The 25,444-nt window shown below is 35.9% G+C and overlaps 1 protein-coding gene across 1 annotated transcript in view; it reads left to right on the top strand.

The window, feature by feature from the left end:
• LOC144972386 (zinc finger SWIM domain-containing protein 8-like) overlaps window positions 1–13,062 on the top strand; it is a 31,384-nt gene extending 18,322 nt beyond the window's left edge. Inside the window, exons 13-25 of the mRNA XM_078913519.1 lie at window positions 467–526; window positions 973–1,097; window positions 2,121–2,292; window positions 2,657–2,837; window positions 3,510–3,610; window positions 4,652–4,829; window positions 5,415–5,483; window positions 6,004–6,287; window positions 6,666–6,961; window positions 7,482–7,645; window positions 9,241–10,154; window positions 11,157–11,334; window positions 12,002–13,062. Coding sequence (XP_078769645.1) covers window positions 467–526; window positions 973–1,097; window positions 2,121–2,292; window positions 2,657–2,837; window positions 3,510–3,610; window positions 4,652–4,829; window positions 5,415–5,483; window positions 6,004–6,287; window positions 6,666–6,961; window positions 7,482–7,645; window positions 9,241–10,154; window positions 11,157–11,334; window positions 12,002–12,218 — 2,939 coding nt within the window. The 3' untranslated portion in view covers window positions 12,219–13,062. The remainder of the gene's footprint in view (window positions 1–466; window positions 527–972; window positions 1,098–2,120; window positions 2,293–2,656; window positions 2,838–3,509; window positions 3,611–4,651; window positions 4,830–5,414; window positions 5,484–6,003; window positions 6,288–6,665; window positions 6,962–7,481; window positions 7,646–9,240; window positions 10,155–11,156; window positions 11,335–12,001) is intronic.
• The last annotated feature ends 12,382 nt before the right edge of the window (window positions 13,063–25,444 follow it).

Below are 25,444 nucleotides of genomic sequence, written 5' to 3' on the forward strand. Positions count from 1 at the left end.
ATTACTTATTATATAGTTGGAGATAGTTTTCAACATTTGGTCCTAAAATATGGAACGATCTTCCCAAAGCTATTCATGGAGCGTAAAGTGTTGGTGCCTTTAAATCAATTGAGTGATAACTGAAAGCTTCTTACCAATATAGAGATACATTATAGACTAGCAGAAAAGTACCATGGCTTTAGGATTTGCACTTGGAAAATAATAATCAGCCCAACTGAATTTATCAGTACATTCGAAGAAGAGGGGGATATGAATTGATCTTTCTTTTAATCATTTCTAATATTTATTCACAACAAATCTTTAGTGCTAAACCTCAGTGAACTAGTTCCTTTTTACCAGCAGTTTGATGCTTTATTAATGCCATTGTTATAATGATGTTGATGTTGTCATCATCATCATCATCATCATCTTATTGATAATTACTAAATTATTATTGTTTGTTAATTCCTTATCGTCTATTCCTCAGTGAGCATGTCTGGCACAGCTGATGAAAGGCTCGGATTTGAAGCAGCCGTAACTGCCCTTGGTAAGTTTGTGTTGATATGAACTGAGGCAGCCTGGAATGTAACCATAGTTTTAGATATTAACTTTTAACCATCAAACTTTTCAATTGAAGAACTTCTCTTGGTAACTTAGAATCTTTTAAATGCTACACAGTACTCTAGGTGTTTTGTGAAATTTTAAACTTTATTTTAAAAAATAATAGCATATTTATATAGCGCTCTTTGCCAAGGCCTCAGATTGCTTCACATCGTATACCATCAAAATCCTTGATAGTAGTGGTTACACAACCAAAATTCATTAGCTGCCATCCAAAATATATTTTTGAAATAGGAAAGTTTTGTGATTTCTTTCAAGTTCTAAAATAGACCGGGTTTATCTGAAATTGATTCTCATGCAAGAAGTTAGTTCTCTTATGTCTTTGGATTCATATGGTAATAATTCTTGAGAAATAATGTTTGTCACTATCAGGTATGAAAGCCAACATAGCTGAGGCAGACCACCCATTACTCTGTGAGAGTTCCAGGAGGCAGCGAGGGGAGTTGGCCATTGCAATGCTGGTGCATTACAAGGATGACCAAGTCAGGCTGAGCAAGGTGAGGAATAGGGTATCATTAAGGTGGGCAGTGGTTGTATTGATATTGTTTGTGATGGTGTTGGAATTGTTGATGGTTTATAAAAAGGGGATGATAGAAACAAGGGGGAAGTTGTGTTGTGACAATGATAATGTTGATAATGAAAGCTATTAGTAAGTATATGTGGTGTTTGTATCAGTTCTTTGAGAGCAAATCAATCTCATATCATAAAGTTAGGTAATTATTGTAATGTGATGCCAACAGACTCATTGTTCTAGAGCTAAGCAGATTTACTAAGCATAAGTTAGACAGCAAAAATAGATTAATTCTGATTCTAATAAGTCTATTATGAAATGCTTTCCATCAGAATGTATCAAATTCCATTACTGCTACACGTAGATAGAGAGAAAAAGCCAAGAATAAGTCATCGTGTGGTAACAGCTGAAAAAAAAAAGGTCTTGTATAGCCACAAGGTACTTGGAGTTGGTGTTTACCAGTAGTCATTGTGAACTTATACTCTTGACATTTCTCTAGAGATTACATCACAAAACAAGTCGACAGTCACCAAAATAAAATGAAAAGTGAGTTGACATTAGTAATACTCAAGGAAACACATTGGTTGCTTTTTCTTTTGGTGGTGTTCACCTTGTATTTTGATGGAATTGTTTTAAAGTGTCACGCTATGAGTTTACAAAGACTGCTTTATCCTAGTTTCTGTAGTGGAAATCAGTCAGTGCAAATCACCTTTGATAAGGGCATATCTTTGAGATGCCTAATAGGTGTCTTGAAGCACTAGACCTAATTTAGGTAATGTTGTGAGTCCAAGACTATCGGTTAACAAGACACACTAAAGCTAATAAATAATTATTCTATAGACTGGCAGGACAGTACAAACTGCTTTGATATTGAGACATTTAAGTGAAGGAAGGGTAAAGCCTGGCTTATCTTATCTAAAATAGGGTATAGGTGATTCTGTTCCATCATGTGCCAGATAAACTTAATCCTCCTATTATTCTCCATTATTTATGCTATATTTACCCCCAGATAATGGACAAACTGCTAGATAAAGAGGTCCACCAGCAGTACAAAGCCCCTAGCCTAATCAACTACTTGTCTGGTAGCAAACAGGCAGCTGGTAATGAAGCCCATCAAGGTAACCAGCCTCCTGCTGCAGGTGGAGTGCATAGAGAAAGATCATCTGATCGGCCCTCACGTGGTAAGTATCAGCTTTTTTTCTTTTGAATCACAATATTATATCTTATTATTGAATTATAATCAACAGATCTTATTATGTTATTATGCTAACATGTTGGAAGTTATCATACAATATTAAGATTTGATAGGTTTTCTGAATGAATGTTATTTGTTAACCTCATCATTTCTAAATTGTTGTTCTGAAATTCATATCCTTTTCTTGGTAATCTTCTTTGCCAACTCCCTTTTTGTAATATGCTGACATAAGACTCTGTCCACTCCTTGGTGACTGAACAAAAATCTCCTTTCCTTACTTTGTTTTTGAAAGTTTGTTATTTTTATCGATTCTACTTTTATGTTTTTGTTTCTTTCACTTTTGTCCAAAGGTGCTTACGGAGGAAGTGGAGCATCCTGGCGTGATGATAAGCCAGATTCCGGCAGTGCCAGTGCTGAAAACACCCCAACGCCCATGGGTACCACCCCTGCTTCTACAGCTGGTGCTGCAGCCACTCCTGGCCATAGTGGAGGTGCCAGACCAAAAACTTCTTTTTCCTTACGATACAACAGGTAGGAGTTTAATCTTCATTGTTGAATCAATACATTTTCAGTCCCAATTTATGTGGATACCTCAATCTAAAATAAAAAATCTTTGCCATTGACAAACTATCAAAATATGGTAGATTCCAAGATCACGATTCAATTACAAATAGCTCTTGGTGTTTTGCCACGGAATGTTACTTGAAATATATTTGTAGTTTTTTATTCATATGGATCACCCCTATTAAATTCATATATATTTATCACACAACTAAAGATATGATTGCAACTTTGTTGATAGTTTTTTGGGGTTTTTTTTTATTTTAAACAAATGCCACTCAAAGCTATTAATATTTATTCAATAGGCAGGCTTATACTTATTGATGGTAATACAAATTGTTGATTGAATTGAGACAAGGCCCAGAGTACGTTAGTTTCTACAGGGACTTATCCCAAATTCCTTCTTTTTATATTGTTTAATGAAGATACCATATGACAAGGTAACATGATAACATGAGTGTATTTTACTTTTAAAAAATGTAATAGATTTCTTTTATAACACATAAATGTCCCTTCGAACAATTTTTGAGGCCGTTGGAATAAGCATTTAACATTTTCATCACAAACTCAATTTGACTAACAGTTCAATGGTATTCATCATTTTTTGTCATCTACCTTTGGTCGATCTCATTCTCATAACAGTGGCAAAGACACAGACAGCTCTGCTGTGGAAGAGGATGATGATCTGAAAGCCCTGGAAGCCAAGATAAGGTGTATGGGCATGAAGAAAAAACCCTCTCAAGGTTTGGCTCTTTTTAAAGTATACATAGTTTTGAACAATGCTTTGAATATTAATTAACACATGAACGATAGATCCATTATGGACAGTAAGAACTATTTTTTATTTAGTGTAAGTACTTTCCCCTCACTTTTTGTTACATGCATTTTTGTAAGATTACAGATTTGTCTAGAGTATCACTTTTATTATTTGAACATACTGGTGTGTAATGAAATGGAATATTTGATATAGAATGTATGCAAGGTCCGGACAATGGAAATGTTTTCATTGGCAAAGAAAGCAGTTTCTATCTATCTCTGTTGTTTTTCTTACCAATAATGGAGTTCAGATGATTTCCAGCATGCTTTATACCATATGCCTAAATATTTCCAGTCTTTGTGTTGTTATGGAGTGAGATATTACACATCAACAAGAGTTTTAAAAGCTCAAGTACAGGTGTGTAATTGTAATTTATAATTTGATGACACATGCATTTAGTTATAGAGCAGTAAAGTTAGGTGCCCCAAACGTAAACAAAGGTCGAGAAGCACGTGGCAAACCACATGTTCCTGTCTTGACAGCTCACGTTCCAATGTAAATAATAGAAAAAAATAACCTTTAAAATTTGGCTGTTAGGTGGCAAAAGAAACACATATTCATAAATACTCGATCATGCATCAAATAATGTCTAGATATGGATATTTTATGGAACAAAAGGTAAAATTTTCTAAAATTTATCAAAAGTTACAGTCTATCTATTTTTAGACCAGAGCAAATTATTGCGCTGGTGTGAACAAAACGAGAATTATTCGGAGCCTGATTTTCATAATAATTTAGCCTTATATTATTATTTCTGCAACTGTTAGATTTTATGTAAACATATTTTTAATACTGAAAGTGTATTGCCTACAACTCAAACTACAAAATTGGGAGACCTATATTGTGCGTAAATTATTCCGGTCCCTAACGAAAATCACTAGCAACTTGTTATTGTTTACGTTTGGGGCATCTAATTTTACTGCTCTATACAGCTAGTATTTTAGAGATTATGATTTATTTATTTCAGGCATGGCAAGCATTGACAGCAGTGCCCCCGAGACTACATCCAGTGACAACTCACCCACTCTGGTCCGTCGTAACTTTGGCAAGCATCAAGGTCCCGGAAGTGACAGTGGCAGCAGTGGAGAGAGTGACTCCCTAGGATCCAGTAGCAGTGGAGACAAAGGTGGACGTGCTTTGCCCAGGTGAGTGACCACCTATAGTGACATCTTTGGAACACTCTTAACGACTAATTTCTTCATCTAATTTTCATATTATGTAAATTGATGTTTAATAATTATAAGAAAATCTGATGATGGCTAGATTCATTTCTTTTTTGGTGCCTTCTTTTAGAGTTCTTAACTTGAGTTTTAAAGAATATTAGTGAAAACGTTTTTCTTAAATATCAATGTAATCCAACCGAACTATAATGCATCCATTCTGAATCAATTCATTGTGGCAATTGATATATAGGTTAAGAGAAGAAAATGTGCATTTTGGATGGGCATAAATGTTTTTCTCAAAATTTTAGTATTCTGGAAAAAAAACATAGAAATTATTCTTCTTTTTCTTTGTTATTTTTGCTTCACAACAGTTTTGATTTAAGTTTGAAACTTTGGTTAAATTTTGAAATTATTAACAAAGTTGTTTGAAAGGTTAAAAGAATTTGAAAGTTTCGTCGTTATCTTTGATGCTGTTGCCACTTCTACTATCCCACTCCTACATCCACCACTGTCTCTATTAACATCAATTTCTAAAATATTTCATTTGCCACGATGTCAATTTTTCAGCCCACCAAGTCCATATTTGAACAGAATGCTAATAGATTCTCGGGTCCAGGTCAATGGTAAATGTATGAGGTAAGATTGTTTGTCATCTACAGTAAATGTTTGATTATATTTAGGCCATTTTGTATAATCGGCAAGTTTTTAAAAAAAAAAAACAAACCTTGATTTTTGGGGGGTTTTTGTTTTATTTTCTTTGGAATTAGCAGCTATTAGAATTGCTTGACGTGATGATCTTCTCAGATTGTGCCAATGTTGCATATTTATTTCGCCACAGTTAAAACAAAAATTACCTTTACATGCCATGAAAATCATTTTATCGTTTAAGTATGATATCCACATATGGATATGGCTCCACCGTAAACTATTGTGTATTTAGATTTACAAAGGGACTATATAAAATTGGGTTTTAAAAAAATAATCCAGCTTTGTACGTTTACCCTGTAAGTAAATTCAACCTTGAAAATGTGTATGTCCTAAATGTTTTTTTGACATCTTGATTTTGTCCTGGAGGAGTTGCACCGAGTAATGGTGCAATTTCATTGTTTTTTCAATGAGGTTAATATTCGGATCACATTTATTTTTACCCTCCCAGGTACAAAGGTAAACAACGAGCCATGCCCACCATACCCAACCAGCCCAGTGAGGCAGGCTACCATTTCATGTTTGAGTTGGCTAAGACAGTCCTCCAGAAGGCCGGTGGCACATCCTCCACCTCTCTGTTCACCCAGCCAGCCAACAACACCAGTCACACAGGCCCCCATAGGAACTTACACATTTGTGCCTTCCAGATTGGGCTCTATGCGCTGGGTTTGAGTAACTGTATCTCCCCTAACTGGCTGTCCAGGACATACTCTTCCCATGTCTCTTGGATTACTGGTATGTATTAATCACTCAGTATTATGTTTTTGTTTTCTATTATTTCATCTTCCTCAACATTGAAAAGTGCGGAATTAAGAAATACACATTTGTTCAGTTTTATCTCACTATAATGATTGTCAGAGTTTCTTTTTAAATATTAGATTTGCACTATTGATAGCTGATGATTATAATAGGAGCTCAATTTGAATTTGTTTATGATTTTTCTACTTTTATTAGAATTTTCTCCCTTTTTCTTTTTATCATCTTTTGACACATTTGCCATGAACTGTGTCAAATGATGATAGAAGAAAAAAAATGTTTATAAAAGTGTTATTTAAAAGAGGACATTGTCGCCTTGCAAAAGTCTAGTTTAAGGCCTATTTTCATTTCTTCTAGGACAAGCTACAGAGATAGGCTGCGTTGCGATCCGTATCATCATTGACACCTGGGAGGGACATCTGACCCCACCGGAAGCTGCTTCCCTCTCTGATAGAGCTTCAAGAGGCAGAGACCCCAACCTTGTTAAAGTGGCTGCTGAGTTGGCCTTGTCATGCCTGCCCCATGCCCATGCTCTGAATCCAACTGAGGTCCAACGTGCCCTTTACCAGTGTAAAGAACAGAGCCGGGACATGTTGGAGAAGGCTTGTTTAGCTGTAGAGACAGCTGCCGAGGGTGGCGGAGTATTTCCAGAGGTTTGTTTTTTGTCATGGCTCATATTTTATGATATATGTAAATATATATAAATACCAGCTTCGGGTTGTAATCATATATTAGTAATTTGAATAGAAAAAATATATACTCCAAGTGCATTCAAAATGGTTTCTGTCAGTTCAATAGAGAAGTTTGAGTCGATCCGGTTTTTAAGTAATGTATTTATGTTTTCATTGGGGTTTTTTGTTGTTGTTGGCTGAAGAAAGGTTTTGATTCCAAAATGTTCCATGTTTGGTATTTTGTTATTTTTTGAAGCAGCTATATTTTATTGGAAAGTGTTTAAAGTCATTTGCTGGTCCAAATCTTATTTATCATTGTATATCCAATCTCTTTTGATTGGATCTTGGAGTAGACAACAACAAAAAAAATCTCATGTACCTAGAATCAAATTCGGGTTATTTGTTGCTTTGAGATCCTGAGCAAAATGATCCAATGCGAGTCCCTACATGCCTTATTAATTAATACAATTGTTTCATTCTACCTATCTCCATCCAATCAAAGGTTTTATTTGATGTTGCTCGTCATTGGTACAAACTGTCAGAGGAGGCCAGCCAGAACTCCCCTGATTCCATGGACGGCAGTGATAGCAGCTCTCACACGTTACGAGCCAGGAGGGAATCTGGTAGCCCTGCTTCTCATGCCAGCAATGATCACAGTTCCTCAAGGTATTTAAATTTGAATATGAGTTACACACTTGATCTACAGTGCCGTGACCTCATTGTTGATCATTGCTATCTTTCTTTTTTTAAATATATACATATATACACATAGCGGGTGGTTGGATGGGAGCATCACCCTTGAATCATATACCTATGATGTTCGCATGGGTGTACGATCCGATAGTGATGTCGTTTCTTCTTCTCTTTACTAGCCTATCCTGCTTCTTTGGTTTGTGATTGTATTTTTGACAGGGGATATTTTTTTTTCTGTAAATCTTCTGCCTGTTTGTTCTTGGTTATTTATAATTTAGCTTATGATATCTTAAGGTTATGATTTTGATTTACATTTGTACTATTTTTGTTAGATTGCTTGTTTTTTGTTTCAGCAGTCTCTCATATAACCTCAATTGTGTTGGAAGAGACCTAAAGCAACAAACAAAACAAAAAAAAAAATATATATATATATATATACACATAAAGAAATAAAAATAAAATAAAATTCCCTGTATTCATCACCATGGGAAATTTGTCTTTAAGGTCCTTTCCAAGAGAAGACTGGAATAACCCATGCGTCAGCTCGGTACCTTTTGGTTACGAAGCAAAGATCGTACCGCTGAGCCACGCTATCCCGTTGACTTATATTTTTAAAGTTAATTTTGCAAGATTTTTGAGAAAGGAACAACAATGGCCTGTTTATAATAGAGGGTGATATCAGATATTCATGGTACATAGAAAACATTTTACAAAAATTAACATAAAAACGAGAGTTACGATAGCCTTAACCATTGACACCATGATATTTACAAGCTTACTTGCAGTATTTTTAAAAATCTATTCTTAATTAAATTGACTTCACTTGTAATGGTTAGAAATGGATATTTCCATCCATCTTTATATTTATAGAAAGTAAGAAATTCCATCAACATGGCATTGAAAATTGTCAATTTGTTATCTAAAAGAATACCACCACCACCCCACCACCCCCATCCTTGTTAAACAAGAGAGACTAGGGAAGTTGAAATTTTTATTTAAACCTTTTTTTTTCTTAAGTAAAACATACCATGATAATCCCTAACAACCACACTGTGCATAGAAAATTGCTGGCAGTAGAATTATATCATCAAGTTATAATAATAAACAAGCTTGGTAATAAAATATCACCATAAGTCAGCCGTGTACATTTTGTAGTTACCTGGTTCATTCAAAGCATAATGAAATGTGGGAGTACTATTCACTATTTCACTGACACCGCATTTTACTTGATGGTGTGTATTCTCTACAAAACTGATATTACTGCAATAATTCTGTTTGTGCTTTCCTACTCTTGCACCTATCCCGTTCATATTGTTATTCTTTTTTCTTATAGAAATTCTTTCTTTTCATATCTTTTCCATTTCTCTTTTTTTTTTTTTTTTTTTTTTTTTTTTTTTGGTTATAACTAAAGGAAAGAAATTATTTTTAGCAAAATAGTAGGTGTGTAGTTCAAAGGTTCTGTGTGGTTAACAGGAATTATGCGGTAATTACTTAAGGTACACAAACATGAAGTGATTCATATCTACCACGCCATTAACGTTCAGTCTCCTATTTTTGCTTTTCCCTAGCTCTGACCGTACCAGTCCCAGTGCAGGAGCCAGCCTCAATCTTCCTTACAATGTGGCCGTGGTTAATCCAGTAGGTGCACATAATAACCAGTCCCCACCTCACATCCCTGGCCCACAGGCCCCAGCTCAGCCATCTCCATCCCCACAGTTAGTGCCCACTAATGCCTCCCCCCACCTACCTCAAACTGTTGTCCTTCTCCCCGCCTCCACGGCAGGACCTCCTCCTCCCTTGGGCACCCACTACATCCAGCCATACAACTACGTCCAACAAGTGGCAGCCCCAGCTGGTGGGGTACCTCCTACTACAAACCCTCCTCCTACTGCCGCATCTCCTTTCCCTCCTCATCACCATCACCATTTTGCAGCGGCTGCCGCAGCTGCTGCTGCAGCAGCAGCAGCATCTGTATCTGCATCATCATCCCCTCATCACCATAACCTTCACCACCACAACCACCATTCACTCCATCCCCATCCCCCAACACACACTGCTTACATGACATCCTTCACATACCCAGGTCAGGCATCGTTCTCCACCATGCCCCCATCCTTATATCATGCTACCAGCGCTCCTAGACTTCACACCATCCCTCCCACAGTTCAGGTGTTTTCTGGCCAGCACCCCCATCACCATCACTCCACCCTCCACGCTACCATGCATCCTGTAGAGGTGGTCACATCAAGCCCACCAACAGGATCTGTGTCACCCTCTAACATTTCCGTACCACAAGTCCAGCCCAGCGCACACAACCAGCTTCAGCTAAACTACCTAATGGCTGCCTTCCGTACTGGCATGCTGGCTATGGAGACACTCTCACGACGTGTTCATGACGATCGTCCACAGACCAAATATTCACGCAATCCACCCTTTGGGGATAATGTCAAGTGGCTCCTTTCCAGTGTTGCCATCAAGCTAGGTAAGTTATATCATTGTATTCACATCAGACCAGGATCCATGAAATTAAACTGTTGTAATATATGGATATCAGGACACTGCTGATTTTCTGTTAAATGTAAACGTGTCAAACGTACACAGAAAGAATAAGAAAAAGCAACATAAAATAGACACAGATGTTTCTTTCTCACCTGTCAGTTGGTTAAATGCGTAATCATGCACAAGCTCATTTTTTATACCACAATCATGGCTGAAAACAAAAACTAATCTCTTATTAAAGACAGTGAAAGCTCACCAGTAGAATAAATGCTTCCAGAATTAGTTGTCTTAAAAAATGCAGTTCGAAGAGCTATTTGAACAAGTGACTGATAAGTCAGTTGACGAAACAATACGAACATCTATGTATCTTATATAAATTAGTTATTTAATGGCTGTTGTTATTCAACCATTCTTTAATTCCAAAGTTGTTTTTTGTTGCATAGTCTCCCGTCCCCGATTTACAAGAGTTCTGGTGCTTAAATAAATTTTTAAACTTTCTTTTCTTCTTATTTGAATGGCTAAATTTCCACAGTTCCTCCTTCTACAGGATATTGTAAAGACCTATTTACATAATGAGTCAGTAATCTGTTCCATTTATATTTAGACCTTTTTTTTTTTAGTAAATCAAAGGACAGCATAGACAATGACCTGTTTTGCATGTATATTTTTACTTGCTTCAGGTCTTTGTCCTTGAGTAATGTAAATGGGTCATTGATCATTGACAATGACTGAGATTGTGAGCATGATTGTTCAAATAGGGAAATTACTTAAAATGCAAATTGCACATTGAAATTGAAAGTTAGATCCATGTGGTAATTATGTTGATTATGAAATGCATTGAGCCTAGTGGAAAATGAAAATGAGCTGCATGATTGTGCATTTAAAAAAAAATTACACCATTAAGACTCTTTTTACTACCATCAACTTCAAGTTTCTTTTGGTCTTACTACCAGAATTGCCTAAACGTTCTTATCTCACTCCACAGGCACAACCTTCTTGCAGCAATTCTGTGCCAGTGCTGTCAATGCAGTCGTCAGTCCCTTCATTCTATATGATCTGGCCATGGAGGCAGCTCGATTCCTGGCACGTAACAACCCAACTCATGTATCCACACAACTACGTTCAAACATCCTCAACTCCCTTTACCAGAAATGTCTACAAATGTAAGTCCTTTTTTTATTGTATTGGAAACTATTTTTTTTTATTGTATGAGTAATTGAACGGAAAGGCATTTACTTTCAAATTATAATTTCGCCATTTATTCACATATTTACATGCCAAACTGTATTGCACTAAGGGAGTAGTAATAACAATTTAACTCAGGCTTCACCAATTAGCCACTCTGTCACTGCTTTTAGTGAGAATGGTAAGATCATGTGTTGGGTGTAAGTTAAAGTGAACCCGGTCAGTAAAGGGTTAAATGGACTTTTTAAAATTTTGATTATGAGGATGAAGTGTCTTCGAACAAAGGTTGAACTGATCAAAATCAAAAGAAATTCCTTAAATTGGCAGTAAACAAATGTCCAATTCTTATTCAACCAATATCAAACCCCTCATTTAATACAACCATTTGGGTTTGGCAAACCACCCTTGAGTTATTATATCTTAGTTCCAGTATATGATTGTTAAAGCTTGTTTAAAAACAAACAAAGAGCTTCTTTAGTTTTAGTATTGGATTTAAATTTAGATTTAAATCAAGAGTTGTGTCTAATTTCGTTTTTGCAAATTTGAAATGCTTTCGAAGATGAAAAAGTAGAGATCCAAGCAAAATTGTGATTTTTTTTTTTTTTAAGCATTCATTTTATAGTCCACCATTTGCTTAATCTACAGGTTCATCCAATGTGCCCATCAACGCATTCATCACATCAACAACTCTGACTATGAAGACTTTGTCAGCATTGTCTGCAATGCCCGCAATGCTTTTTACTTAGCTCCTGGTGGCATCGTACAATTCAATGAGCTTCTACAAAGTCTCCGCCGCTCCAAGTCCTGTCGCAAAGAGTTGTGGTCACGAATTGTCAGTGGGTTAGCTAGTGGCAGTGTATGATGACGGACAGGGGCAGCAATGGAGCCCCTTACATTTTTTTTTCTCTTATTAATCTTTACCATCCTTTCATCAGTACCTTATTTTACTGTCTTGGAGGGAAAATTTACAATTTTATTACTTATAGATTTGAAATCAATCTATGCTTGTAACCTTCTGCCCAAGCCTGTAAAAAGAAGGCTGTGTTAAATAGAATGAGGTTGAGGACATGGGAGAAATTTTCAAGCCCATTTGACCTACAATGACGGGCGCTTAAATGACCTAAATAGTGTCGAAAGCGCAGTTAAACACCTAAAAACAAAAATGACCTACAATGATGCATAGAGTTTTCTCTTGTAAGACAGTAATAATCAGGGTGGTCAAATTATGACTCATGTAATTTATTCAACACAGTTGATGTGCCCTTAAAACTATTTATTATTCCGAAAACTTTACATTATTTATTATATTTTATTGTTGTTAGTTAGCAATACAATTTGCTGTTCATGTGCGAAAGGAATTTTCTTTTCTTGTTTTTTTTGTGTGTTTTTTTCAGAAATCAATTTTTGATTAATCTGTGCTTTTAGACAAGCTCAGTGTTGTTTTACTAGAATGCAGTGGGTGAGACTATTCATGAGACACTGTGTTTTTCCTGGGTTTTAAAAAAATTGTATTGTTTATTGTCTATTTTAAAACAAAAGAAGAAAAAAAATCCCTATTTATTTATTTACCTCATTTTAGAGTGCGTAAGAGTGAAGTATGATTTCCGAGGTGTTGTTGTTTTACTCCGAGAGAAATTTATATCATTTGTGGTTTTTTTTAATATAAAAGATTTGAAAAAAAAAAAAAAAAAAAAAAAAGAGAAAAACCTCAAAAATCTCAAAACAAATACAATGTCATTGATGTGTATGATCAAGTACACAATTCTTTTTTTTTTTTTTTTTTTGTTAGTTTCAATGTGCCACAGTGTTAACATTGCAGCGCCTTTAATTTTTTTTTTTTTTTTTTCAAAACATCTTTTTAAAATGTTTGTGTTATGTTTTTGTTTATTTTTCTTCTTCTGGAAAGTGTTTTAAAAGTTAACCTGATATGAATTTACAAAAAGTAACGTCTGAGTGAGAGGCCATTTGCAATTGAAGTTTGGAGTGTGTGTCATAGGAAGTGAGAAGTGTATCCGTGGTACCCATTGGATTTTGGCTACTATGTAGTTATAATTAGATCAAGTCAATCGTTTTATATAGCACATTTCTATGGTTTCACCTTTCTCAATGGGCTTGACAATGTAATTTATATCCTCACAGCATGCTATATTGAACCAAGTTTTCATTTCAGGTTCCCCGGCTGATGCCCCTCTCATTTTTTTTTACTCCCCCCAAACAGTGGTTTTACCATCTGATGGGTTAGAAAATTTAACATATAGAGACCAGCTGCTTTAGTTACCTATCCCAACCTTTTCAATAGAACTTTCAAATTTTCCCTGAAAAGGTTTTTGGGGTTGTTTTTTTATTTCCAAAGTATGTATGACCGATGTGAAAAGTTGTTTTATTCTTCACATTGAATTCAATGGTTTTTACTGACCTCATGTTTGTAAAAGATTGATTATTTCAAATGATTTGCCATAAAAATTTGATTGCGTGTCGTATATGTTCTATTTATGTAAAATATCTATTTATATACATTGTTGTATTGCCTTCATTAATTTTGACAGGAATTTAGTTCAGATGGAAATTTTTGGGTCCATTTTTGAATATTCGTGATGCTCTGGTACAGGACTGCAATTCTTTGTTACCAGATTGCATTCATTCTGAGTCCAAATGTTATGAATATTACTGTTGACTTTTGTTTTTTGTCTTTTCCTTTTTCTCTGCCTTTTCCTTTCTTTTCTTTTTTTCTTTTTTTTTTTCTACTATTTTTTTAAAAATTAAGAATTTGAACAAAAATTGAGTGAATGGATTAGCAATAACAAAGTCATTGATACGATGCAAATTAACATTAAATAACTTAGTAGGTGTAAGTTTTACCTTTAAGAATGATGAAGAAGTAGTTCTATTTAGAACTGGACAAGCATAAGTAAGTGTGAGGAGTAGGGAAGGAAATAAGCTTTGTCACTTCATTGCATACTTTGTTGTAATACTTCATTATTATGATAAAGATTCATCTCGGCTTCTCTCAGACTTGGATTCGGGTTCAGGTTAAATGTTGGCCCAATAGAGAAACCGTTAATAAAAGGGTTTTGTGGTTATTTTCTCATGAGACAATATAAAATTGGAATGATAGACAGTGATGAGATAAGTATGAATGAAAATATAATTTAAAATATAATGTATCATAAATGCTGATTCCAACTGACAAAAGTATTTGAGTTGTCCTTTTAACATTTCATAATGAATTCTCTTACACGATCATCATTTACATGGATGCAAGTTCCAAGTTGCTGCAGACTTTTTGTTAACAACTAAAAACATGTTTTTCTTGAACAATTCCATGTTCAGTGTCCCTTGATAGAACTTTCGTCACTTCTGAATGGAATCTGGCTATCCTTTGTAATATTTCGTTTTATTTTTTTGTATTTTTGAATTTACTGAAAATATTTTTATTCTTTTTATTTTTCATCAAAAGCAATGTAAAAAAATTCCACATCTTCATCTGTAAAGATAAAAAGACGTTCCTCAGTCTAACGATATTCATATTATCGCTCACCTCCATTTGAATATTCTACCACCACCATCTTTGCAAAGAGAAAATAATATAATAAAACATGAAAATATGATATTGATGTATTATTATAAATATTGTGAATACTGTATGAAATGAACACAGTCTAAGATGACCGAGATGTCATGCAATGCCAATCAGCCTGGAATTCAATAATGATCCATCGTCAAATTATCCATCACTCCATTTGTCATGATGTGGAAAATGCTCACAAAGGGTAAATGTCTATAACTTGTTTTATCATCATGAAATTACTCCTTTTTTTTTTACTTACTAGATAACATGTATTGAATGATGATTAATGATGTTGTGAGAGATTGGAGAAAAAAATGCCATTTAGTTGTGGTGTTAGGCCACTATTGGAATAAATTACAAAGCCAGAAACAGAGCCATTACATAGAGTGAGAACTGAAACAGTGTCGGCCTTGTGCAGAAACTGATTGAATTGTCTTAAGAATTGAAGCGATTTAGATGTATTCCTTTTTTCTTCTTTATTAAAAAAATAAAAATCAGCGTCCATTTAACTTTGAATGAGAACTTGATTAGGTTGGATTTGTGTTGAGATATTCATGACACACATTCAACGAAACCAAACTATAGACTTATTATTTGTTAGCATCTGAAATAATACTTGGACACAATGGTATTATGATGCTACGCCATTATCTATTGAAAAATTACTGCCATGGTTTATCAAGTTCAAAGATTGTTAGATGGCTGATGTAGATTGAATCGACGTATTGGGTAGTATCGATAGCATGTGGCATAGTGGTTGTCTGCCATTGTCAAAGGCTGAGTATTTGGCCGTAATCTCCATCTAAAGATATAATACTGGCAGTTGTAAATACAAAAGAACATTTCAGATAATCACCACCTTTCCCCACTTCTTAATGCCCGCTCTCTGCAATTATAGACACGTTTCTAGTTCAACTAACAGCTCAGATTTCTTGATTTTGAGACTTATCATAAAAGCTTTGGCAATATTGAAATCCTTAAGTTTGTCCACATCATATCGTATTCTTTGCTTACTTAAATTTGCCATTGCTGTCTCTGAGCTTGCTCCTCATAGCTGCTAATACCAGATGATGGTCACTTCCAACATCAGCCCAGGCACAGTTGTCTGCCCCTGGCCTGATAATCATCCTTTTCCATGAGGTTTTGTTTTGTTCTAGAATGAGACCATTTGGCTTTACCTTAGCCCTGCCAGGATTCTTCTGTTGGTTGGGAAACAGTCAAACGGATTTATACTTTTATGAGTAAAGGTAATGTTTTCCGTATTTGTTATCTCTCTTTAGTAAATGTATTTTTTACTAATCAATTGAGTGTACCCCTCTCAGCGGGATTCTATTTTAGTTTCTAATTGGGCCTTTTAGGTGGATCAGGCTGGACTCTAGAATGGATTGCTTTTGGATCTAATTCCAAACTCTTGTTGTTTGAACACGCCTCATATGTCTGTCTTCCTCTTCTAGGACGTTTGTAAGAGCAAAATTTCTGTCTCAAGTTAATCTTCATCTTATTTTTTTTTTTTCTTCTTTACTGGGGCTGAAATGAACTCTGCAAACCCTTTAAAAAAAATTTAAAAAAAGTGCAATGCCAAATTAGTCCTCATGGATATAGAATTCTCATTGAATTTGAGAGTCACTGTATGTATTCAGTCTTTTATTGAAGCAGTTGAATTCATTCACTTTAAATTGATGACTTTTTACAGTTCCCATCCCAAGGGAGTCTTGTTACCATTGATTTTTTAGCTTTGTTTTGACTGTTTTATTGGATAGAGTTCCTGACCTCCCATAGTGGGCGGGGAGGTCACTTACTGCGTCTTCTACCCCCCTATGTCTGTCTTCCAACTTGGATTTTGTCATTGTCTTGGAATGAAATTACTTTGCATAGTCCTTGGCTGAGGGGGAAACAGTCAAATGTATAGTTAAAAGTTTTTTTCCTTGTAAATCATCTCTGGTATTAATTGTTATATTTGTTGTTTTTAATGTATAATGTAAGCATTTGAGTGGGATCTTGTGCTTGTGACTGGATGAGACTTTCAGGTGATCTCAAACTATGCACAATGATAGTATGCTCTTGGCATCTAAATCTATTCTTTATTTTTACCATTCCCCTTTGTCGTACTTTTCTTATGGGCTTTTAATTGTAAATCTTGAATTTATTTTTACTATCCCTTTCCCTTCCTTTTTACTGGCGCTGAAATGACCCGAATGTTTCACACGCACCATTAAACCCTTAAAAACAAAACAAAACAATGTGTTTTTTGCGTAATAATATATGAAATGTAAAGACATGTCAAATTGTCCCGAACAATTTGTATTTGTATGCTCTATTTTTATACTATAGTATATGATTATATAGTAATATTAATTATAGATTCCGCTTGAAACGAAATATGATCTCAGTTCATTCAAAATCATTATTAAATTTGTTTGAGACATTAATAATAATCAATCATCATTAAGAGATGCTCCACTTTATATATCCATACGAACGTTAGGGTTCTTTCATCATGGGGCTTATTGTAAATAGTGTCCATTAAAAAAATTTCTCATTCCCTAATCATCTCCATTTATTCACCAATCTTGCATTCATTTCAGTTACTAACGAAAATTCAGGGTAAAAGTTTGTATAAAACGTCCCCAGGGTCTGGGAATATCTGCCCCATACATTTCAGGTTTGGCTGTCTCTTCAACCCTTCAATTTTACTTTGTGTCATTGTTCTGAGATTTCATTATTATTTGTTTTGTTTTTCTCTCTCTTTTTTTTTTTTTTTGTTTTTTTTTTTTTGCCATGAGGCCTTTTTTTATGGAGAAAAATAGTCCGATGAAATTGCTTAGTTTTTTTTAATGCTATATCTTCCTTGTAAGAAATTTAGTGTATCCATATTGGCCGAGATCTTGTGACTATGGCAGTGTGAGACTTTAATGTTGTTTCTGGCTAGTCGAAGGCATAAATTGCTCTTGAAACTATCTCAGATTTATTTTGTTCTCCTCTCCTTTGGCTTACTTTTTCTTGGGTTATTGTTCCGTTTCTTGATCTGAATCCTATCACTGTTCTATTGTTTTAATTTTTCACTGGAGCCGAAATGGCTGAAAAGTGTCGGAATTGATGGTACCCCCCCCCCCCCCCCAAAAAAAAAAAAAAAAAAAAAAAAACCAAAAGAATAAGAATTGATTAAAGCGTTGTAAGTACCCTGAAATCTCATATTCCAACTCCACCCCTTCCCCCCCCCCCCCCCCCACACACACACACACACTTGCGCACACCACACAATTATCCACAAAAAGCTATCATTATAATAATGGACCACTCGCTATTAACTATTAACGTACAATATTAATTTTAAAATGATAATATCAAATGCATTCATTCACTCAGTGCCCCTTCTTTTATCTATGTCAATGTTTTATCCGATGTTGATGAAGATGATGGACGTGTAACAGAGAAATAGTTATATTTTATATTCATGATGAATGGAATGATTAACATAAATATGACCATGGTGCATGTATTACATTTTGAGCCTATCATTTAAAGTTCGTATTTCTTTGTAATTTTTATGAAAAAAAAATCTGTTAATTTTCGTGGCATACATGTTATACATTAAGTATTTTGAGATATTTCTGTTCGATGTCTCAGTAGGTATATTAACATATTACTGTTTCAATGTTTTATTGTTTATATATGTCTGTCTGTCTGTATGAAATCTTTCTCCATTTTCCCTTTGTCTTGCACTTTCATAGGCGTTTCTAACTAATGAGTGTTTCAGGCACTAACTTAAAAATGGATTCCCTTAAAAATACCTTTTTTTTCTTAACAATTTGTTCATTTCCCTGATTGATGAAAGGAGCCACAATTATTGTAAGAAGCTAAAACTAAATATGTTATCTATACGACCATACAGGCAAAATGAAATTTGCGCCTTCCAAATATTTTATCGATGCGTGCGACACTTGCCATTGTTATAAACCTTTTGGTTGGATGAAACAAAGGGTACACAATTTGACACAATTTTCAATAAATAATCCCCCCCCCCCCCCCCCCCCACGTGAAGGTTAATATGATAAGAACTAAGAATGGGCATCGATTTCTTCTTTTGCTAACCCATGAGTGTTTTACTTATTCGATTTCTGGGGTCCGTCCCCCCCCCCCTCTCTCTCTCTCTCTCTCTCTCTCTCTCTCTCTCCTCTCTCTCTCTCTCTCTCTCTCTCTCTCTCTCTCTCTCTCTCTCTCTCTCTCTCTCTCTCTCTCTCTCTCTCTCTCTCTATCTATCTATCTATCTCTTCTGTGTGTGTGTGTGTGTGTGTGTGTGTGTGTGTGTGTGCATGTTATAAGTGTGTGCGTGGGGGATGTTTGTATATAATGTCTTGTACATGTTCATGTCTATCGTATGCCTCTTTCTCTGGATGGTATTGAATTTTTTGTTCAACGTTATTTATTGACTTATCGTTCGTTCCTAATTCATCATTTTTCCACTATAACTTCAGTGTCCTCCTTTGACACAAAGACTTGAAAAAAAAAAAAAAAACAAGAAAGAAATGTCAACAAAATTACCGCTATCTCAATTCATACCTATGATGTCATAATTACCAGATATTTTCAGTGATTTTTTTTTCTCCTCTTTTTTGTCACCTCTTTTCTTTGTTTCATTCATCACGACTCTCGCCACACCATCGCACATCCTTTGTGTTTGCTGTACACTGTATAATATGTATTTATGTCTGTCAATTCGATGAAATTATCATAATTATCATTATTTCAACGGCTCACTTCACACACATCATTTCTTTGTGTTCTTGGTTTTGTCGGAAATTATAAAGGCAGTGACAGCATTTATCGAATTTTTAATATGGCCTCATTGTCGCCTTCGGTTCAGTTATCGTCGACGGCACGTGTTCCGTAAGCAAACATTGTATTTCTATTGCGTGTTGCATTCAAATGAAAGCATTCTTTTTTCATAGAAGTCGATCACAAAATGGCTGTTGGTGCTCAGATGACGTTCGCGCACTTTTAAAAGGGAAAACTTTAAAAGATGAAAGAAAGAAATAAAAAAAATACAAAAAAAAAAAAACAAAAAAAAAACAATTAAATAAATGATCAAAAACAAACAAAAAAACCCAAGAGCACCCCTCCCGCCGACCCAGCCCGCTCCATTGAAAACAAAAGAACGAAATCTTTGTGGCCATCAAAGAGTAATGTAGAGGGGCTGATAAACCCAATGTCATGTGCAATGTGTTACCGTCTTCCTTTTTCCAGGCGTTGATATGGTCTTAAAGTTTATGAGGTACTGTTTAGCTTAAGGCTATCGCTTTTCTGCCGTACTACGGGGGGGAAACACGTATTTAAAATTTCGGTCAGAAAACTCATCCTTCAAATATAGACCGATTGAAATAACCCCTGTCTTGGCTAAAACTCTCAAAACTGGGACTTCTCGCAGTCCCAGATTTGAGAGGGTTTTTTGTTTTTGTTTTGTCAGCCAAGGCGAGGGTTATTTTAATCGATTGATATTTGAAGGACGAGTTTTCTGGCCAAAATTTTAAATACTTTTTTTTTTTTTATCAGAGTACGGCAGTTATATTATCTTTGGTTGTCAGAATCGAATGCAAACACATAAAAGAAAGAGATAAGGGGGGAAATCGGTTTTCCGCCCGCTTGCGGATCATTTACCGCATCGATCATGTAATGCACGTCGTGCCGTCACTGTCACAATAATTATGCAATTATAAGGCTAAAGGTCATTGTCACTTCCCGTAGACGATTCGTTTCCAGTTGAGAAATCAATGAAGCTGGATGAAATAGTTGGAATAAAGAAATGATAATTTGAGTAGCAAAGATACACTAACAAAGTAAAGAAACGGCAACCGATTCTAGGTTACATAACATTATGATGTCATATAGTGCTTAAAATAAACATGAGATAATGTGTCATGTTTATTTTTAAACTTAATTTTCTTTCTTTCTGTGGTACTCTTGTGATGGGTGAACCGATGGCGTTGTGGATAGTCACTCGCCTTTGAATTGGAGAGTCATGAGCTTGAATCCAAGCGGAGACACCAAGGTTTTTTGTCATGTGACATCGGAGTTTTCATAGCTCTAAGCCATATAGTCATACCGCAGACGGACTTGCTGTCAATCGAATAGTCTAACATAATTTATTGAAAAGGGACGTTGAACTAAAACTTAACATTTTGAGCACTCTATGAATGGACTAGCCACCACAATGCATTCAATTATTCATTCAGCCATCCATCCATTGACCGAGGATACGTGTCATTTTGGTTTGCAAACTGTTTTATAGGCTCAACGTCGTCCTCCTGGACAATTTGGCCATTATCATTACCACCACCACCTCTATCATTATCATAACCACTGTCACCACTTCCACCTCCTCATTCCTATGACTTATTCAATGTGGAATTCATTAAAATTCTCAGGCTACAACTAGTTATTTGTGTGTTTCTTTTTTTGTTTTGTTTTCTTATGATTTGATGACTTATTGAATTCATGATTGCGCGTATATATGTGTGTATGTTTGTGTGAGTTTGTGTTTGTGTGTTTGTTCTGGGATGTGAGTGCTTGTTCTTTTGCCATCCCATGATTTTGAATGTTTTGATTTGTAAACGTCAACGCTGGGGTTTGGTTGTTTGACCTTCCATGATGAGCAGGAAGGTCATGCTATGACTTCTTTCTCCCTTCATCATGGATCAACTTAGGGTTTTCTGGTTGGGGTTCCTGGCCTCCCATAGTGGGCAGGGAAGCCCTTACTGTGCCTTCTATCCCTCTATATCTGTTATCCAACATGCTTTTTTGTCTTGTCTGAGAATGAGATTGTTTGCTTTTATCCTGGCCCATGCCAGATACTCTGGCTGGGAGGGAAACAGTCAAATATATAGGTATTTGGACATAGACCGTAATATCTCTGTATCACTGTATATTTGACATTACATTCTCATTGTGTCTTTAGTATAGTGTGTATAAGGTGATCTCAAACTAAGTACACTGATGGTGTGCTCTTGTAATCTACACCTGTTTTCTATTTGAATTAATTCTCCTCTATCTTCCTTCTTTTTCTTGGACACCTTTAACTGTAATTCTAGAACTTTTAACTATCACATTCTCTTCCTTTTTACTGGCGCTGATATGGCCTAAATGTGTTGCAAGCGCCATAAAACCCTTACATTCAAACAAGCAACTTATGGGTTTATGTTGAACTTGTCTTCTTTGTCTTCATTTTTTTAACTCTCAGTTCTTGTTAGCTAGACTTTTTTATTTATTTATTATTTTTTAAAAACTACCTTTCTATTATCTTCTTATTTACTTGCGCTGAAATGACCTGAAATGTGTCGCAAGCGCAGTAAAACCCACTGAAAAGAGGGTCCCTCCTGGCGGAACTCAATTCTAGTGTCTAGTAGTTAGTCTCAAACTAGACACACAAGCTTATTTGATTCTCACCTAGAACTAGCCTCATTTGGCGTCCTTTCTTTATTGTAACTGCTAGCGCGGATCTGTTAGCGTACAACTTTTCCTGCGCTCCTATGACCTCAATGTTTTGAAAGCGTCATAAAAACCCCTTTAAAACTTTAAATATACTGCTGCTATTTTATGACATATTGCGGCACTAAATCATACAGAATTGGGTGGAATCCCCCCCCCCCCCCTCCTCGGGGGAACCTTTGTCTCCTTGATTGCGGGTAGGTGTGGTACTTTATCGACCTACCTTTTCTGTGTTTGCTTTCCTGGTTTCATTTAGCCCTTCTACGTGGCTTTGTGTTCCGTTTGGTTTCCCCTAGCCCAGCCTAAGGTCTTTTGCCGGGAGGAAGACATAGGTCTGGGTTTTTTTTTTAAATCGTAAATTATACCTGTAAGTAGTCCTTCAGAGCCATTAGGCATATGAAGAAGGAGTTTATCCCTGTTTCTATAGCGTGAAACGGACAATAACAAATGCTTGTTACCCTTTGGGTAGACTTTCCGCCCTATCTAACAGACCCAGCTACCCAATCACTGCTGGGTGGACAGGGGGTCAGATAAAAATCTCGATTGCACCCAGGATCGATCTCGTTCCTTTGATTGTGAAGCAAGTGCTCTACCAACTGAGCTATTAGGACCCCCAATTTATACCTATAATATGAGATGATCAACTTGAAATTTATGTTGCAAGGATCAAAACAAAAATAAGACAAATTGTGTTGTTCCTCGTTTTGGTAATAATTGGAAACCATCAATTTCGTAATCGTTCTTCCCAACAAGACGTGCCGAGAACTTTTCTTCCGCCTATCTGTATTATAATAATCTGTTACCGTTTTCACTGTGTTATCATGACAGAATTTTTTCTACTTACAGTCACATCGTCATAAACCGAATACCACTGTTCCTAACGTTTTGTTTGGATTACAGAAACATCCGGAAAGTGCCTGAAGTGGCATATTATGTGGTTTGGACCTCAGACCTTGGTAATCTAAGCCTAACATTGGAGCCAACAACAAAAGAATTCTACTGCTTTTATCATTGGCCAATGTGTGGTTTATTAGAATTGCTTTTAGTTGTACTTCTTCTTCTTCTTCTTCTAGGTTCCATGCCTGGTCCAGGCTTCGGATACTGCATGAATTATCTCTCTCCATTCCTCCCTGTCTCTTGCTTTTTCAAACAGCTCTTGGATTGTTAGGTTGGTGAAGCCCTTCAGTTGGTCTATGAGTGTTTTTCTTTGTCTCCCCCGGGCGCGTTTACCAGGTATTTTTCCACAACTTGCCAGGTATTCATTTTTATCTTTCCTTACTAGCCTATGTGTCCGAAAAAGGATAGTTGTCGAGCCGCTATTAAGGGCATTAGTTTCCTTTGTTGGTATGTTTGTTTTAGCACTTCTTCGTTCGTTTTGTGTGCAGTATACGATATTCTCTGCATCCTTCTCAAGCACCACATTTCAAAAGCTTCAATGTTCTTTTGTGTTTCTGCATTTGTAGTCCAGCTTTCGCATCCGTATAACAAGATTGGCCACACGTAGCACTTCAAGACTCGGAATCTAATCCCGAACGACATCTGTTTGTTTTTCAAAATGTTTCCCAGGTCCATGAAGGCCTGTTTGGCTTGAGTTATTCTTGCTCGTATGTCTCGGTTACATCTTCCATCTGTTGTCACTATTGAACCTAGGTATTTAAAACTTTCTACGTTGGTAAGTTGCTCGCCGTGAATCGTTATATTGCAGGTGTTGTTGTTTTCGGGGTTTTTCTGTATTACCATGCATTCCGTTTTGGTGATATTCACTGTATATTGTACTTATGTATGTTTAAAATTCTCTCTTTGTGGTATTTTTTAATGTTTTGGATTGTTTTAGGATTGTCATATCATTTTTCCCCACGACGATTTCTCTTTTCACTTGATATGGTAAATCCACTCTTCTTATTTTTGTTGAAGGTGCTGACATGTTGAAGTTGTAGTTGTAGAGAAATTATTTTATAAAAATACTTGAGTAGGGTAGTGCCTATTCTTGATGAGCAGTTGAGGCAAACGAAAAGGTGAGAAGTGAGTTTTAATTTATATCTAAAAAAAAATAATTACAAGCAAACAAACAAAACAAAACAGAAAAAGTTTTAGACAAGTGAGTAAAAAGAAGCTCTGTACTCTTGCAACAATCACTACAATAATACTAAAATGCAAATACAGTCACCTAATGCATTGTAAGTTGTTCTAATTTTGAAGAAACTCCGCGGAATCGGTTAATTTGAACGCCGCTTAATTGGAACGATTTCTGCGTTGTGCCACTGTTCCAAATAAGTCCCTTCAAGGGAGTTTCTGTTTTGAGAGCCAATCAAATGAGATTAACCATTGTTACCCTGTGGCATCACAAAAGATGGTCTGCCCGTTCGCTGTCCTTCCTTCAGGTGAACAAAAGTGAAATATAAACCGAAGCGAACAATGTCACATGCAGCTTTGTGGTCTTGTGGTCATGACACTCGCTTTTGGACCGGGAGATCCCGGGCTCGAGTCCCGTTCTGATCGGTAGAAAGTTTAGTCCTTTAAAAAAATGTACTTTATACACATTCTTTCATTGTACTCCGATGTAAAACGTGAAACTGACCGTTAACAGCGTTTTAAAAAAAAGAAGAATCAAAATAAGATAAATAAATTAATACACAGCTATTGCCTTACAGACGTCATATTTACACGTTTGCTTTGAGCACGTTAAGTGGATATTGCTCTATTTAAATCCTCAAGTTAAAAAGAAAAAATATAATATAAGTTACGTATATTAAAAAAAACGTCTAGAAACAACTACGGTGGTTTTGGGATAAATCACGATTTCAACACATAGCAAATATAAAAGCCTTCATTACTGTTCAATATGTCGATACTTTTTTGCTGATAGGATAGTATGTGAACATTTCCGCTTACGATGATACGTGAAAACCATGACGAAATGATATGGGAAAGTTATTGATGCTATGCGTTTAGGTAAAATACTCATAACACCCGCCAGCCGAGGAAATAGACAACAACAAAAAAACATACCGTACCAACACACAAAACTATGGGTAACC

This window comes from Berghia stephanieae, chromosome 5, assembly GCF_034508935.2.
Source record: "Berghia stephanieae isolate SIO BIC M18660-M18661 chromosome 5, UCSD_Bste_1.3, whole genome shotgun sequence".
Taxonomy (NCBI): Eukaryota; Metazoa; Mollusca; class Gastropoda; order Nudibranchia; family Aeolidiidae; genus Berghia; species Berghia stephanieae.